The sequence below is a fragment of the Anopheles maculipalpis genome, chromosome 3RL, assembly GCF_943734695.1.
Source record: "Anopheles maculipalpis chromosome 3RL, idAnoMacuDA_375_x, whole genome shotgun sequence".
Classification (NCBI taxonomy): Eukaryota; Metazoa; Arthropoda; class Insecta; order Diptera; family Culicidae; genus Anopheles; species Anopheles maculipalpis.
Window position 1 is genome coordinate 8,731,245 of NC_064872.1, and position 16,516 is coordinate 8,747,760.

At 44.9% G+C, this 16,516-nt stretch overlaps 5 protein-coding genes across 8 annotated transcripts in view; 2 read left to right on the forward strand and 3 right to left on the reverse strand.

Moving 5' to 3' along the window:
* The window catches only part of LOC126564457 (elongator complex protein 3), a 244,733-nt gene extending 240,487 nt beyond the window's left edge, over positions 1–4,246 (reverse strand). The window contains exons 1-3 of one of the 2 annotated variants that reach the window (XM_050221519.1): positions 4,171–4,246; positions 3,852–4,093; positions 2,398–3,786 (exon numbers count right to left, since the gene is read on the reverse strand). In XM_050221519.1, coding sequence (XP_050077476.1) covers positions 2,404–3,786; positions 3,852–4,093; positions 4,171–4,192 — 1,647 coding nt within the window. In that variant the 5' untranslated portion in view covers positions 4,193–4,246 and the 3' untranslated portion in view covers positions 2,398–2,403. Of the gene's footprint in view, positions 1–2,385; positions 3,787–3,851; positions 4,094–4,170 lie in introns of those variants that run through there. The other variant, XM_050221518.1, reaches the window with a different exon arrangement.
* LOC126565509 (thyrostimulin beta-5 subunit) overlaps positions 1–7,510 on the forward strand; it is a 54,964-nt gene extending 47,454 nt beyond the window's left edge. Inside the window, exons 2-3 of one of the 2 annotated variants that reach the window (XM_050222693.1) lie at positions 6,930–7,330; positions 7,400–7,510. In XM_050222693.1, the coding sequence (XP_050078650.1) occupies positions 6,932–7,330; positions 7,400–7,510 (510 nt within the window). In that variant the 5' untranslated portion in view covers positions 6,930–6,931. Of the gene's footprint in view, positions 1–6,926; positions 7,331–7,399 lie in introns of those variants that run through there. The other variant, XM_050222692.1, reaches the window with a different exon arrangement.
* Positions 1,053–2,257, forward strand: LOC126564874 (uncharacterized). The gene is made up of 2 exons (XM_050221996.1): positions 1,053–1,696; positions 1,771–2,257. Exons 1-2 carry the CDS (start codon positions 1,053–1,055, stop codon positions 2,255–2,257), a joined length of 1,131 nt encoding a protein of 376 aa, XP_050077953.1.
* LOC126565642 (thyrostimulin alpha-2 subunit) lies at positions 4,752–5,238 on the reverse strand. The gene is made up of 2 exons (XM_050222838.1): positions 5,125–5,238; positions 4,752–5,039 (listed from the first exon to the last, which is right to left on the reverse strand). The coding sequence occupies exons 1-2, from the start codon at positions 5,216–5,218 to the stop codon at positions 4,768–4,770; spliced, it is 366 nt and encodes a 121-aa protein (XP_050078795.1). The 5' UTR covers positions 5,219–5,238; the 3' UTR covers positions 4,752–4,767.
* A 2,697-nt stretch (positions 7,511–10,207) lies between the features above and the next one.
* Positions 10,208–13,234, reverse strand: LOC126565503 (serine/arginine-rich splicing factor 7). Of its 2 annotated transcripts, none has more exons than XM_050222686.1 (2): positions 12,703–13,234; positions 10,208–10,509 (listed from the first exon to the last, which is right to left on the reverse strand). In XM_050222686.1, the coding sequence occupies exons 1-2, from the start codon at positions 13,092–13,094 to the stop codon at positions 10,218–10,220; spliced, it is 684 nt and encodes a 227-aa protein (XP_050078643.1). In that variant the 5' UTR covers positions 13,095–13,234; the 3' UTR covers positions 10,208–10,217. The 2 variants fall into 2 exon arrangements, with proteins under 2 accessions (XP_050078643.1, XP_050078642.1); XM_050222685.1 differs by lacking the exon at positions 10,208–10,509 and adding an exon at positions 11,720–11,906 and having other exon boundaries at positions 12,703–13,167.
* Positions 13,235–16,516: the final 3,282 nt, after the last annotated feature.

A 16,516-nucleotide genomic window follows, 5' to 3' on the forward strand; every position in this document is an offset into this window, starting at 1 on the left:
GAAATACTTTGAGAGATATGTACGTAATCAGCACAGGAAGGGATGGAAATACGGAACCGAAACATAACACTAGATCAAATTAGGTAATTAACCAAATTCTAGTATCATCGCCTTCACTTTGATTATTATCTATAACGAAAGAAAAACAACGTTACAAAATGGATTTTTTGTTGTATTCATAAAGGAGGGCCAGGCCGTATTGCTTACAAATTGGATTTATAACTTTAAAAAATGATAAGAATTTTTTCTCATCAAAATTTGCATTCGGGATGGTAATGAGGCATTGGACAGAAAAATGTGCGATCCAAGGACGCATCGAACGATATGCGGAACCCCGATAGGATAGGATAAAAAATGAGCGAGTTATTGCCTATTTTCCACGAGAATGCTGCTGGCAGAATCTTCCGGGAGTTTCTGGGATCATATTGGCCTGAGAACAATCGACGATAACTTGCACACTTTTCATCCAATCGGAGCGTTCCGCATACCTTTGGATGCGCGTTTGTGCCGCACATCTTTTCACGCACCATCTCTTTACCGATTCCTCCAACCCTCGTACAGTTATTTTCAAAAAAAAAAAAAATGGTTTTCTAAGGAATATCGGTGATAACTTACTCATTTCTAGTCCGATCGGAGCGTTCCGCATACTATTTTATGCGTCTTTCGACCGCGCCTCTTTTTGTGGAACACCCGACCTCGATTCGTCCCAGTTATTCTACGAAAAAAAAGTTTTCTGAGGAAACGATCGGAAACGGCGATAAACTGTTTCCGGTTTATCGCCGGGGTTATTTATCCAGTTTATCGGTTCTATGAAATATTTGTAGGATAAAAACTAAAATAGGCAGGACTTTTCCTAGTCTGCACTTTTTTCGTCACCTGCGGCCTTTCAACGGTCACAATTGCTGTTTTGCGCAGCAATTTGAAATCCTACCACCTTTCGGACAGCCCGCTATCGAGCAGTTCGTTTTCGAGCTGCTACCATTTTTGACATTTACAAGCTACCATACTATTTTTTTGCGGCAAACATAAACGAATTCAGTTAAAAATAAAAGATGAACGTCGATGAATCTTCGCCGCTCGAACACATTCGCATCCAGAAACGGTACGAACTAAAATGGGAACAAAAAACACATCGCAAAAAGGAACTGGATCGGAACCGTGCCGGGCTGGGCGAGCTGCACCATTCGATCGGTGTAATTGAACACATTTCGGAGCAAGAAATCAAAGGGCTGGCCAGCCGTATCAAGCGCCGCAAACGTTGCGATCCGTTGGATTTGGTACGGCTTAGCTATGGGTTCCAGCAAAGCCGGGAAAACATTTCCCACTTTATCCGTACGACGGGTGCAATTAATGTAATTGTGAAGGAACTTACCGGGCACGATTACAATCTGCAACTGCTGGCCGCTGAATGTTTGTGCAATCTGTCGCTGGGTGATGATGTGTGCTGCGAGAAGATAGCGAACTTTGCCGGAACGTATCTGATTGCGCTGGCAGAAAATCCAAACTGTCGCCCGTTGCAGCAGACATGCTTCTGGACGTTGCAGAATATTGTCGGGTCGAGTCCGAAGGGAAGCAAGTTGTTGTTCTCGCAAGGGTTGGTGGTGGTGTTGGTACGATTGCTTTCGACGGTAACGGACCAGGAAGCGGCTGATGATATTATATTAACGTTAGAGTTAGCACTTAATTACGAGCAGGAGTAAGTATGATAAAACCACACCGAATTATACACAACTTTAACTCAAACATTTATCCTTTTTTCTATATCTACAGTGTTGAACCGAGCGCAATCCCACAAATAGTGCAATGCTTCGCCGGAAAGGAACTGCATCCTAGTAGCCTTCGCCTGCTGTACAAATGTTACGGCTTGATACAAAACGACCTTCTTCAACAGAGTTCTTTCTCGTACATTATCCCGCAATGTTTAGACTTTCTGTCAAGCATTATGGACCGTCATCTACCAACCCATGCCGCTCCAATTTTACTTGCCGTCCGTTTGCTTGCCCACCACGCGGTGGCCAACACCAACGGTATCGAAGAAATTCTTCGATATCAACTACAGCGGAGCACTCTGAAATTTTCAACACTTTTCAACGATTGTGCTATGGAAGGTATGTTGCCGGTTTGCAAAGAGTTGCTCTGGTTGCTAGGACAGATCCATAGTAACGGAAGCGCGGGAAACAATGCAGAACTGCTCAAATCGTACCTAGTTTTCGATAACTTTGTAGAGAAAATCTCCGTTCCCGAGGCACTGCTTTGAGCGTGTCGTGAGATGCCCAACAAGAAGGATCCAGTCTCGCGGAATATTTTGTAAAATTTCAAACTGTGAATTAAAATGCGAATTATTTTCTCAATGTAAACGAATTTATTCTTCCGGAATAATTTTTCTTCAATTCTTACATCTCATTATAACATCTTGGACATGTACGGCCCATCAAGTTCATACCCAATCTTGCGGTAATAGTTCCTCGTACCAACACCGGATATGACCGCCAGCTTCCTGCTGCCATGTTCCTCCCGCGCAATACGTTCCGCTTCCTCCATCAGCAACATTCCGAACCCTTGATGTTGGAATTTGGTCGGATCACGTGCATTCACCGGCACTACCGAACCGTAAACGTGCAGTTCGCGCACAATCGAACAATTGTCGATCAGTTCCGGTCGGAAGGTGTCCGGCGAACATTTGCGCAGTCGCAACAAACCCACCAGAATGTCCTGCTTTGGATCTTCGTACGACAGGAACGTTTCCCAGCCACCGTTCGCGACGTAATCACGCCTTATTAGTTCTACCTGATCCGGTCGTACTTTGTTGTGGATTTCCTGTATGCCAACTTCACGAGTACGCACATCCCTACAGTCCGTACCGAGGTCCTTCATGCGTGCCAGCGCAAGTTCACGAAGATTACCATGCTCCACACCGGACGTAACCAGGGGCATCGGAATATCGCGCTGCACACGATACACACGTGTCCAGGGAGGCACAAGGGCCAATATTTTCGCTACCAAGTCAACCAACGTTGAAGGTGGATAGCTCTTGTACCGTCCCGTTTTCCACAGTTCGTATAATCCCGTACCACGGATAACGAGCGTAGGATAGATTTTCAACCCATCAGCACGGAAATCTGGGTTTTCGAAAAATTCTATAAACTGCTCAATGTCTCGCTCGATGTCCACGTTCGGCAGATCCGGCATCATGTGCGAGACCACCTTAAAACCAGCATCCTTCGACATCTGGAAGCTTTCGCACGTTGCTTTCACGGTGTGACCACGGTTCGTATCCCGCGCCACATCCTCGTACACCGACTGCACACCAATCTCGAGCCGGGTGCATCCGTACGACAGCAAATCGGAAAGATGTCGCTTCAAACAGTAGTCTGGTCTCGTTTCGATCGTTATACCGATACACTTGGTGTGCGATTTTTCCGAATATTTGACCGCTTCCGCCACGCTAGAGCTTGTGTGCCCGGACAGCGCATCGTGTAGGTTGCGTATAAAGAAGTCTCGGTAATCTTCCGGCAAACACATAAACGTACCACCCATCACGATGAATTCCACCTTATCGACCGAATGGCCCAGCTGCTTCAGTTGCTCGACCCGGTGGCGTGTTTGCAGGAAGGGATGATACCGGGCACGGATTGCACGCATTGAGGTTGGTTCGTATCCGGTGTAGCTTTGGGTGGAATACTCGAAATCACTGTCCGGACCACCGGGACAGTATACGCAAATGTTTCCGGTCATGTTGATATGCGGACAACGGTGCGGTTTACACATAACAGCAACAACTGCAATCTTTAACCAGGAAAGGGAAGAAATGTAGCAAAATGGGTGTAGCTGAAAATGGGTGACCGACTTACACCACTAGCCGTACGGATTGGTTTTGCACGCAACTTCGGCAAAAGGATTGATTTTGCCTCGTGTGGTACGGCCGCTATAATATCCACGAGGCGCGGTGCCGACTCTAGCCCATAATTAGACGAGATGCGCGTTTTCAGGCGGTTCAAATTCACATCCTTGCCTTCGTGGTGTGCCTTCAGCAGCTCCTGTATGATTTCACCGACCACAATCAACATCCGCTCATCGCGGCTCAAGCCAACTCCTTCAAAATTGAGATAATTAGGATTTTAAGTATCTGTTTACAAGCTTTAAGGAAAAAGGGGAAACGTTTTTCCATACCTAGAGGCTTCTTTTTCGTCATTTTTATCAGTAAATATAACACTTGCACGATGTGCGTCAACACGCCGAAAAACAACACGCAGTATGATTTGTTTTTGTCCCAATTGACAGCTCATTTTGATCGCTGAAGTAAGCGCTATAAACGCACTCAACTTTCAATCAACCCTGCATAAAACGGGTATTTTTAAATGTTTGTCCTTTTTTGCCGTTGGAATCGTTGAGACAAGCATAAACTTGCATGCATTGCAAACTCATTTGTTGATTAATTTTGAAGTCCAAATCACCAGAAGTGTTGAGTTAAGGAAAATGTTTATTTCTTTGACTACATTATTACAGTAGTTACAGCTTTATTTGTTAGGCGGTATATGTGGCTAGCAGCAAGTAGTTTTTTTTGTACATCTACCAGAATAAATCTCTCCCACATCAATATAAGTGCACGAAACCCTTCATAATTCCATCACGTTGGTTTCAAAACAACTGGCTCAGAGGTAAATAAAACGCGAAACGTACCATCGTCCCCAAGGGAGTGAAGTCTGCTCACATGCTCACGACGATGGTACGATTGGTGGCGGTCCCGGTGGACCGCTCCAGCCCTAATTAATCCTTTTTACAGTGGTAGCAGGAACAGTTGGTGGCCGATTTGAACGTAAGATTTCTGATGCCGTTAACGCACAGCACACGCACCCGTACATCTTCCGTCTCCATGATGTTGCAGCACTGGCCGACGGAGGTAACCGGTTGCGGTGGTTTGTGGCCAACGAGCGCGAAAGGTGCCGAGGGTACGGCAAACGATTCACAGAATCCACGGCAGGCATTGGTGGTAATGGTAAACTCGACACAGTCCGGGATGCTTATCTTACGCGTGTGTCCTTGAGCAAACGAGGTAGTGGAAAGCCGGGTAAGTTTCACAAGGAGATATTGATGCTTGAGGATCATACAATCACAACTACTCACCCACTTTATGGCATCCCGGCTTCTGCCAAGTTTCTCGTGCCTTCACAAGCATGATCGCACAGAACAGTATCGATACGAAGCGAAGCCATGACATTTTTCCTAACACCTCTCTTTTGGTCAGCTTCTTGGTCGCTCTTGGTGACCTTTTCGCGCTTACTTTACGTTATAAACGTGCAGCTTTACGTTAACAACAGCTGGAAATAGGAGCTAACTAACGTCTCTTGTCTACTTTTAAGAACCTGATCTCATCATCATGATTGCGAGACACGAAAAACCGTTGTCGCACTGTTTCAGAGGCGTAGAAGCTGAATTGAGCACTGATGGCTGCTGGAAGTGATGGCGCATCGTTTTATACTCCGGGCAGAAGTACCACAACTTCCGTTGCTGATCATGCGCGCAAGAGCTGCTTGTGTGTTTTGTTGAAACAAAAAACAAAAACTATAGAAAATGTTTCTTAAACAGGAACCAGCTGAGAGTACCGAGGTTACTTACTTCTTGTAAAGTATGCTAAAAATAAGCATCACAATCCAACATCCCTATCCGTATCTGTATCAGCAATTAAGGAAAATACATTAATAGACTCACAGAAGCAGATACAAAATGGTCATTTGAATAATGAAGGACCAAGGTTTAAAAAAATATTACTGTCCTGACCAGCATAAATTAGACATCTCCATCAACAGGCCATTAAACATCAACTGAATGGCAATGACATTGGAGACTTCGGGGTATCAAAATTATTTTTGGAATACTTTACTGAGAAACTTCAAATATTAATCTTCATTCGGTAGAATTCGACATTTCACCTTTACACTGCTGATTCAGCTATACTTTAATCTATTATTTACAATTGAATTGATTTAATCAAACCGCGCCATACAAGGCACGTTCAATCTGCAATGATCGAAATTCAGCCCAAACCCAAAAAAGGGCATCTCGAAGGACTCGAATTTTGTGAAGTCGATGAACAGTGTGTGGCTATGTGGACGGAACCAAATTCCCTTGCGAGATGACGATGTATGTTTTTATTATTGCATCTCTCACTCTCTTCTAACAACACCGATTTTCATTGCCTGTTCGTCGTCAATTTTCCGCCAAGTTTTATTTTGACGCCAACACGAATATACAACCAGTTTTAGTCAGCTTTGTAAAATTTCAATAATTCTCCAATTGTCCTGCCACACTTGAATGCCAATCGGATTACCCGGATTTGCATTTTTGTTCCTTCACGCGCGTGCATCCAGCACGCACTTGACCCTAAGCGCAACGAAAAGTCAGCTGTTTGCAGGACATTGGTTGAGGATGTCCACAGGTGGATTTAATCTCCGACGAAAACGGTACAGCCAAGAAGGAGCATAACATTTAGCCCAACCTACACCCACACGACTGGTCACTGGAGATGAGTGGCGGTCACTTTGCGTCAACTGGAAACGGGCAGGCACGTTTGTGCGCATGTTTGAAATACAAACGGACGACGGAGCTTTCCTTAAAAATGAGGGTTTTGGTGTGTGGATGAGTATAAAAACGGCCCTGTTTGTAAAAGAGGACCACAATTGTTCGTTTGACCACCCCGAGCACCGTACAAATCGGAAGTGATGGAAGTGATGCTGTGCTTGAAGGAAGTTTATACCATTTCCTAAAATCTGGATTCTAGTCCCTTTTCCTCTCTCTCTGTTTCCTTCTTCCTCCTTCAATAGAAGCAACCGTTAATCTCTGTGCGTGACTGTATGTGAGAAAAAGAAAAGTGATTTTTCGTTGTGTTATTTAAATTTTGTTCATAAAAGCACACCCGCTGCTGTGTTTAGCGATGGCCGGTGGAGTGTACGGGCGTCTGCTGCTGCCGGCTCTCTGCATGATCCTTACCACACTGCTGGGAGGATCATCGGCCGAGCCAGATACCGAGTTGGCGGATCGTCCGAAAACGGCCTACCTTGGCTGCCACAAACGGTTGTTCACGTACCGGGTGTCCCAGACGGACAGTAAGGGACGTGAGTGCTGGGATCACGTCAGCGTACTGTCCTGCTGGGGTCGATGCGATTCGAACGAAATTTCCGACTGGCGCTTCCCTTACAAACGGTCCCATCATCCGGTGTGTGTACATGCCGGACGGACGAAAGCGGTAGCGCTGCTGCGCCATTGCCATCCGGATGCGGATTTGGCGGCGCGGCAGTACGAATACATGGAACCGAAATCGTGCAACTGTCAGGTAAAGAGATGGTCTACAAACTATTTTTTCAAGAACTCATCCAATTACAACACCATTTCGCACATTTAGACCTGCTCCAGTACCGATACGAGTTGTGAAGGACCTAAACAACTCAACACGGAAGCTGTGACAAAGATATTTCAGATCGACGAAGAAGACACAGAACCGGAATATCCGTAAAGTCGAATATTAAGCAACCGCCAACACGCCCACCTTTCCCACCCACCTTTGGTAGCCATTCAACGTGTAGTAGATGTGTAAGAACTCTAGCCTAGACCACAAAAATGTTAAGCCAACGCTTTCCCCTTGTGCTCCAACAGGCTAAGGAACACAAGCATTAGCAGGATGTATTTAAACACTAGCGTATAATAAGAAAGAGAGATTGCAATAAATGCATTATTTTTATGCCAGATGTACATCAATTGTTGTGTGTTTTGGTGTTGGGAGGATTTTTTTTCTATTCTTGCATGCCGACGGAATACGAAAATGGCAACCGGAAATGAATATCATGTTTTTAGTTGAATGTTCCGTTGGAATCAGCGGCGGGTGTGTCACTGAAATAAAGGATACCATCACAACAACCAACCAGAGGAGCCAGAGTAAGAGTTAGTGGCTACCCTCAGCAGCCAAAAACTAGTTCTGTCCTAAAGATGTAGATTTCAAGATTGGATCCATGGCCATGAAGCTAAAGCGTCATATTAACAATATTCTGAGATGGATTCTGCAGGATTTTCACGACATTTTTCGACAAGATGCAGTCGACAAGTTGAAGATTTGAAGGATAAGACAGGACATATGGTAGTTTTATTATCACTCTAGAAACATCGAAAGACGTGTGAAGATATTGCGACAGATTCCAGTTCTTCCACCTGCGGATAATGTACTTCATCATGAATCCTGAGTCTTGATTTTCTAGACTCAACGTTCACTCGTAGCATTCAGTTACTTTGTGCTTCTTTTTATTGCCTTAACGACCATCTCTAGGTCACTTCGGCCATCGATTGGCCTAAACTAGACTTGTTGAAACCACAACACGTAGTTGGTTAGTCAGTTCCCTCACTGCAGGAACGAAGGAACGAAGGAACGCTGCAGAACGGATTTGAGATACGGTCCTGTATAAGGAGACAGATGCTGTTGTTGCAGCTACCGCTTCTTCCTACGATATGTTCAAGTTGTTCAATGGAAAGAAGCCTCTTTTCGAGGGAAAAGACCATATTTTAACTTCCGCGTGCAAATCAACTATGACGTCGTCAAAGACTATGGTAGACTTTAATCAGTGTGGAGAAGATCCATCTGAAAGCCAGTGTCAAAGGATAGTTGGCAGATGTTAACGAGTTACATCAGAGCTGTTGATGATCACCAATCTGTTGACGACGGAGTTGAGAGCAGAAACGGTCATCAAGGACTCAACGACTTTCGGCGCGTATCTCTACAGTTTTTGGAGTTCTTCCTCATTCCTTTTCAATTCCTTAATGATGGATTTTGTCGAAGAAGGATCATTTACGTTTCTTCTTGAAGAATTTACAGAAGCGAATGATCGTTACGTTTCAGGCTCAATCTAACAGCAGTATAGACGGTTCCATTTTCGGGTTATTCTTCACGGGAATACAAATAAAGTTTCGAGACTGTATCGTTTTAAATTTATTCACATACACACACTCTTTTGCTTAACACTTATCTAATCGCCACGAGACAAATAAAAAAAAGAAGTTTAAACTGTAATTACAAATCATAAAAACACACGCGCACACACACACATACACACACCCACACCCACAAACGTACTCCATTGTACTTTTGAGGAGCGCGGGAGGATACGTTTGTTTGTTTTGTTGGGAGAACGTTTGCAAAGGGTTGAGAGGCTGTTGTGTGTTGTGTTTTAGAGTCTGTTTGTTTGTTTGGTTAGCTTGTGTTGTAGAAAAATGTCAACTAAACGTTCGCTTTTACCTTTCGAAATTCAGTCATGCTTCCTTTCATACTAACACATAGATAAGTGGGTCGTTAGTAAGTGTGCATGTGTGTGTGTGTGTGTCGGTGATACATTTGTCCTTTGCGTCCATCATTATTGCTAAAGTCAGCGCTGTAGAGTCAGCAGCACACATTCTAATTTCGGCGCCATCCCAAGTCGTCCTTGAGCAACGCAATATTAAGACAACACAAAACACAGAAAAAAACGTAAATTAAATGCAAAGAGAAATTCACGCGCACACACACGTACACTCCTGCCTGTTCCTCATTTCCTATAGCCACATATGTACTGCTGAAGGGGGGGCAGATTTTTGTTGCTAGTATCTATATAAAAGAATGTCCTTGTCCAAATCTGGTATTCGTTTGTTTTAAATTTTTTTCTCTGCATCAATGACTAAATGAAAAATTCTCCTCCCTCTCACGGTAGTTATTGCGGTTGGCCGGTAGTATACATAATGCGCAGCTTTGTTAGTTTTGTAAGCAAGGGTTGAAAAAATATCCTACTCGGCTATGGGTCATTTAACGACCCACCCATTTTTTGTGTTACGGCTTACTCGGTGGTCTGAAGGTGTGTACCGATTTGTATATTGTACCTGCTCCTCTTTCTCTCCCTGTGTCACTATCCTTCCCCCGATCTCCTATCCTTTCTTCCTGTGAGTATCTTGTACAACAGTTGGTCCGCATCAACCGCCATTTAGCTGCGCACCAACACACCGAAAGGCGATTAGAATCAGTTGTGTGTTGCGTTAGTGTCTAAGGATACGGACAATTCACCCTTCGCCTGGATATAAGTAAGTTGGTGGTCGGGCCTCTCTCTCTATATATCTCCCACAAGATTGTTGTAGATGTTGAGGTTGTTAGAAAGTCCTGGGGTCGTCGTCTAGCTCGATCTCGATCTTATCTCCTCTTCCCCCTGGCTTTAGTTGTGATCTCCATTACGGTGACGAGAACGCGATCTCGACACCGATCGCGACTGCGAGCGTGAGATCGAACGCTTCGCCGACCGGGAACGACTTCTCGACGGGCTACGGGATACATTGCGCCGTGGCGTTTTGCTAACGTCCCGGCTCAACGATCGATTGTTAGCCACAGCACCGCGCTTCGGTGTAGCCTTGGACCTCGAGCGACGATCCCGGGAGCGGCTACGGGAACGGCTGTAGCTGCGCGAACGAGTCCGCAGCTCGCGCGATCGCGACCGTGGGCTGCGCGATCTGTGGTGTAGAAACGAATGGATAATACAGTAATTGAAGAACTTAGTCGATCCTCCACCAGCGTTTTGTGTGAATGTGTGGACTGTGCGCGAGGCACATCCAAGTGTGTAGTGGAGGTTGTAATGGTGAGAAAACGTGCGACAGAACTGAACACGACAAACGCGCGCTAAAACAAAACGCGATGGATTACTAACTTAATTTACGGTTGTCTAGGAGTTTGTGAGCTTTTTTTGGGTTTGGTTTATCTTACAATTGTGGCATGCGATGTGGAGACAGAGATTGTTATTACTTGAAGATCATCTAGAGAATTTATATATCCCTCTTCAGGCAGGGCGCGTCCGTGTCTCCAACTTAGGGTCCTGACGACATTGGGCAAAAGTACTGGAGAACCAAAAATTGCGGAGATTATCCTCGCAAGGGATTCTACTTTTTCGGTGCCACTAAAACCTCGAGAGGCCTGCCATTGCTGGCTTCCTTGACTAGGATTTTACCCGTAGCTAGATATTCATTTCGGTCAGATGAGATTTGATATTGGTCCCCGGGGGATTAATTTACACAAAACACACTACATTCCCAACTCAACCATCATTTACGGCCAAATTATGACTCCTTACAGGGGAAGGAGACTCGCTCTACTGGATTAACAACATTTTCTCTGGTTAACACATAAAACCCACAGTCATATAGGCCTTGGGCCCTTTTTGCGGGCCAGTTCGTTCGTTCGTGTATAAAGAAATGGATATAACGGTTTGAAGAAAATCAATGTTAAAATTGGATATTGGCTTAACTAACAGAGAGAAAAAAACACTCACGCGATCTCCACTTGCAGAATTCAAGAAGATGTGCTCTAAGAAGCGCTAGAAGTGAAGTCGTAGTAAGCACGCACAGCACACTTTTGCAAGCAAAAACCCTGGGCAGAGAAGGTTCGTTCGATCGCGTTGCCTTCGACGACGACGACGACTACGACGACGAAACGGGCTCTCTTTAACAGAAGACTCTGTGTGATTCTCTTGCTCGACTGACGCTGCTGACCAAGCACGCTGTCGAAACACTACCATTAGATGAGGCTCGGTGTGAGTGTGTGGGGACGGCGCGTGCCGTGTTTTGTTGCCAAACTTTCTGCCTGGTTTCCACGCGGCCACGCGGGAGACACGTTGCTTTTTTTTATCGATTTGGCGAAACATTTGGCCTGTTCGTGTGTTTTCTCTCTCTCTCTGTCTTTCTCACTCTCTCTCTCTATAGGATATTCTGTGTTTTGTGTTTTGGACTTTCTTCAATCGATTCCTATCTTTCCGTCGCCGGCTCTAGTAGCTACGATGGATAGCAAGTAGTAGTCGCTGCGATGCGGAACGGTGCCTGCGGTGGCTTCGTCGCTGTTGCTGTACCGGGTTCGACTACTGTTGAGAGGTGGAAGCAATAAGGATGGAGTTGTTTGGTTTGTTTTTCTTGTTTCGCTATTCTGAATACAGTGACCGCCAATAAAATAGGACCACCGGCAATAAGAATGCACATCAGGTGAAAATGAGGTTGTGAAGGTAATTTTCAACGAATTGACCTATTTTTTGTCAAATAAAAAACAATAAGACCATTCTTCTTTAAAAATATTTATAATTTTGGGCATCCCTCTTTTCCTTTTTTTACTCTGCGATTGATTAAACGTCCTAATAAAAAAGTTATATTTTTTTTAATCGAAAATTTTTTCAACCTTTTTTCATGTATCTTATCAAAAACAAAGATGCAATAGATAGTTCACTTGCTAATGATCATTGTACCAAAATTTAGTAAAATTTTACCAAATAGAAGTCTCGAAATAAGCTTGGTTTAAAAAGTGGACATGAAAGTGGTCTTATATTATAGGCGATCACTGTATATAGTTTTGAAAGGATTTTTGTGGATGCGGGACACACATTTTCGAGGAGGAGAAGGGTGAAACTTCAATGAAGAAAAGCGAACAATCAATCAAGCAAATGCAGACGACTCTCGTGTGATGATAACCCAGTCGCGAGTTAACCGATGAATGACAGATGGTAGACTTGCAAGGGGTGCGTGAAACAAAAATTTGGCTACAAACATCCCGTTTGCCCATCCGTATAAAAAAAAAACAAGGAAAATGTTCCCATTTTTGGTGCGTTTTCGGCACACCTACCCTCTTATCCTCCCACCCCATCACCACCACCCTTTTGTACCACTTACCTTTTGCGGCCTCCGCGCCTGGAACGTCCGCAATCGCGTGCAAAGTGGCCTCTGCCGCCACACTCGTAGCACCGGTCATCGAACTGAGCCCGGCCACCTTTACCACCACCGCGCGGTGGTCCACCACGGCCTCCGCCACGTCCGCCCCTGCCCGTTGACAGCTCTACCCTTGCCCGCCGGCCCGAAATCGTTCGCCCATCCAGTCCGCGTACCGCATCTTCCGCGTCCCGTGCATCTTCGAACTCGACGAACGCAAAGCCGGGCGGATTGCGGGCAACCCACACGTTGCGGAGCGGCCCATAGTATCCGAACGCTTCCTCAATGTCCTGTTTGCTGGCGTTGTTACCTAACTCACCGACGTAAACCTTGGCGTCGTGCGGATAGCGAGACATCTTTGACTGTTCTCGGGGGTTGTTGCACGGTTTTGCAGTTCCACCCGGAGCCGGCGGCGCGTGTGCGTGTGTGTATGCGGCAGCAGACGAGCGAGAGAATTTGGATGGCAGAGAATAGTCAGCAAACAACAAATTGTTTACTACAAAACTACATTAATCACACGGAACTTGAATCGTTTTAATCATGCGGTTCTTTGGTGTAAAAGAAGAAAAGAATAATAAATATATACGCGCTCAACATACCATACTTTGCAAACCCCCGGCACGAGAGTTTGTAAATTCTACCCCGGTCGACCGACAACGACGCTACGCGCTTCCTTCGGGTACCACCACCAAGCCACACGAACAGATCCGCTTGAGACGGTGTTTTCCACCGGAAATAGTGCACTGGCAGACAATCTGCACGCAGTAAACTAATGGCTTGGTGTTCCGCAACGGCGGGATCGCTTTATCGCACGGGGGCAAATGATTAAAAATGGTCAATTTGCCTTTTTTCACCAGCACGGTCGAAACGCGGCAATTGTCGTTGTTCTTTCACACCAAACAAAAAAGATGTCCGCTTCGCCGGAGCCCAATTAACATATGGCGGCGGTGGTGGAAAAATGCGCCCTCTTGACAGCTGTCAGATGGTGGCGCCCAAACAGGGCGACATCGCGGTTTCGCCATTTCGCTCCGAACATGGTGAAACATGGTGGGTGGTGAGTTGAGATGTGAAATTTGAATTTGAATGTTTTCCAGAAAAACTCCTTAATTGGGAATCTCGTTTTTGCGGGTCTAATTAAACGTAATGAAAGAAAAATCAGAAGCCCGCGAGCCACGTGCGATTTGGAAATCTCCGCAGCCCGCGTTCTAAAGCATTTGAATATTGTAGAAGCGTCAATGCCATGAAAACAACTGCATTATCGTAAATCTTTCTACCGTATAAATCTAATTGTATTGAGAAACAAAATCTACAACTAACCGATCGAATGACTCAGAGCTAGGATGTAGAACTGACTTCTTAACCACGTGTAAAAATAGTTCAAGAATTCCAAAAGTTCTACGGAAAAGGCCGTAGAAGAAACGGAATTTGATCGTATTGTTTTCTCGTATCGATTTAGTACAAATTTTCTTGTTTTCATTTTTCTTCTTCTTACGCTATAAATTTTCTTAATTTACCTGAGTTACAAAATCGATGGTAGGCGACACGGGGCCGCTTTTCACACGACAGAACTGGTGTTAAATCCCATCCGAACCGTTCTTTCGTAGTGAGGACAGACTATCCTACTGCATGTTTCTACATGGATCCTACAGCAAGTCTAATAAATCATTAGATGGACTGCGTGATTTTAGAAGGTCGTTAGGCTAATAAAAAATTCCCTAAATTCATCTGTACAACTGAGAAGTCTGTAGAGAATTTTTTTAAAAAAGGCCTTACATGTAAGTCAAGGTATATCAAGTCCGAAACCGTTATCGAAATAGAAAAAGATACCGAAATATCAATATCCTGAAAGTCGTAGCAATATCAATATCAAAAATGTATTCATAATTCGTATGCGAAGCTTAAATGTATTAAAATAAGAAATCTCGCTCAACATATTAACGCACCCAACGCATCCTTACGCACCGTAAATCCGGCGTATGCATTCCAGCACCCAAAAAAAAAGTCTCTCTCATAAAACATGTTCGATTGCGGTGAGAAAACCGGTCTCAGTAAAACAACCCCCAGTACAGGGGGTACAAGCATGAAAGAGCACGGCAAAAGCCAGAGCGCGCCCAATGCAATCGCTCTCCCATACTCTGACAACATCAACCACCCCGAAAGATGATAAGAGAGCACGGAAAACCAAAACAATGGTTTAGTCTCGCGAGTTTACTGCTTCCGTTCGGTTGGGTTGCATACATCGGGGTCGGGCTGCGCGCCGGATCATGCTTCTGGTTGTGCGACGCTGTGCGTCTCCATGTGGCAAAGGATCAACACACAAACCGTTCCTACCTACATTTTAACCATTCGGGTGACCGTGACCGTGAATAGGTTTGGTGTCTACTTAACTGGCACGGAGTGATAGTTTATCTCCGTCGTCAGCCTAGCTCGGGAATCCTTACCGGTGTGGTGTAGAAGAAAGCAGTCGCAACGAAAGCAGAAAACGATCAAAACAAAAATGTGCGTGCGAAAGCTAGACGAAAAATAAAACCGCGAAAGCGAAAGCGGATCGCCAGTGCGTGGACGGGAGGATGGTTTGCATCGTTGGCTAATTTATCACACCACTGGGGTCAACTTTTTTTTTTTATTTCTCATCCCGTGTCTCGTGTTTCGTGCGTTTCTTTCGCGTTGAGCTGTGCTGTTTTTGTTTTCTGTTCCCTCGGAGCCCTTCGCGGAGTGGTTATATAAATTGATTGAACATCGATCAATTACTTGCTTTAGTTGTGGTTTATTTATCGGTGCATTTGTTCGTTAAACAGTCTTCAAAAGAAGGGAAGGAAAAAAAACAAAAATAAGCAGAGAGAATAACGAATAAATCCAAAACAAATCGACTGGTGTGTGTGTGTGTTCATAGCCTTGGAGTAACGGTTGCGAACGATCGTAGTAGCTGAATCTGTTTATTTTCGCGCCCTTTTATGTGTCAGCGCTTGTCACATCGTTTGTTGCGACACGTAAACAAAATCAGAGCAGCAAAACCGTTATCACACACTAACCTAAAGCCACCTAAATACGTCCTGGTCCCGTGCACAGAACAGGGAACAGAGTATCAACAGCAACCGCGTGTGTTTGTGTGTCAATAAAAACGTGCGAAAAATCTTGCCAAATTGCGCGCGAACGCACTTTGATTGCAATCGGAGTGAAGTTCGGTACTAAACAGGCGAGCCAGATAGCACGCAGCACGCTGATGGTGTAATTTAATTACCCATTTTTTTATGGTTGCTGCCCAGAGAGTTCCTGCGGCCCGTGGGTAACTTATCGTCACGGTACTTTATCGCACTGTGTTATCTCGTGCATGTATTTGTTTGGTTTCGGATCATTTTTTTTTTCTCGCGCGCGCTTGTTCCCTTGTGGCGTTTTGTGTGTGAACCCAATACCGGAGGTTGATATTCGGAATGTGTCGTCTGGCCGAAGAATGAGGCAGAATCGTTTTGCTGTGTGGTGTGCATGTGCAAGAGTGAGATAAAAAAAAAGAGGCAGTTGAATGATAAACTCACAAAGTTGCGCTAAATAGCTGCCCAAATAAGAGGCATTCCGCGAGTGTGGCGCGAGTGCTTGGGTGCGTGCTTGTTGGGTGATAAAATAACAAAAAAATTAGGCATCACAGTAGCACCAAGGCGTGTGAAGCCAGGTTTTTGAAGTGATACTACCGAAAGATAGTAGATCGACCGGTGGGATACAGAAAGGGAAAGAGAGAGCGAGAGAGCGAAGTTATAAGTTAATATAGCAACAAACAGCGAAA

Coding starts and splice junctions, on each gene's coding strand:
- LOC126564874 (XM_050221996.1), top strand. CDS start 1,053: ATGAACGTCGATGAATCTTCGCCGCTCGAACACATTCGCATCCAGAAA. Junction 1,697..1,770: donor GCACTTAATTACGAGCAGGA/GTAAGTATGATA, acceptor CTATATCTACAG/TGTTGAACCGAGCGCAATCC.
- LOC126565642 (XM_050222838.1), bottom strand. CDS start 5,218: ATGTCATGGCTTCGCTTCGTATCGATACTGTTCTGTGCGATCATGCTT. Junction 5,040..5,124: donor GCCGGGATGCCATAAAGTGG/GTGAGTAGTTGT, acceptor CGTTTGCTCAAG/GACACACGCGTAAGATAAGC.
- LOC126565503 (XM_050222686.1), bottom strand. CDS start 13,094: ATGTCTCGCTATCCGCACGACGCCAAGGTTTACGTCGGTGAGTTAGGT. Junction 10,510..12,702: donor AGGCGCGGAGGCCGCAAAAG/GTAAGTGGTACA, acceptor TCTACACCACAG/ATCGCGCAGCCCACGGTCGC.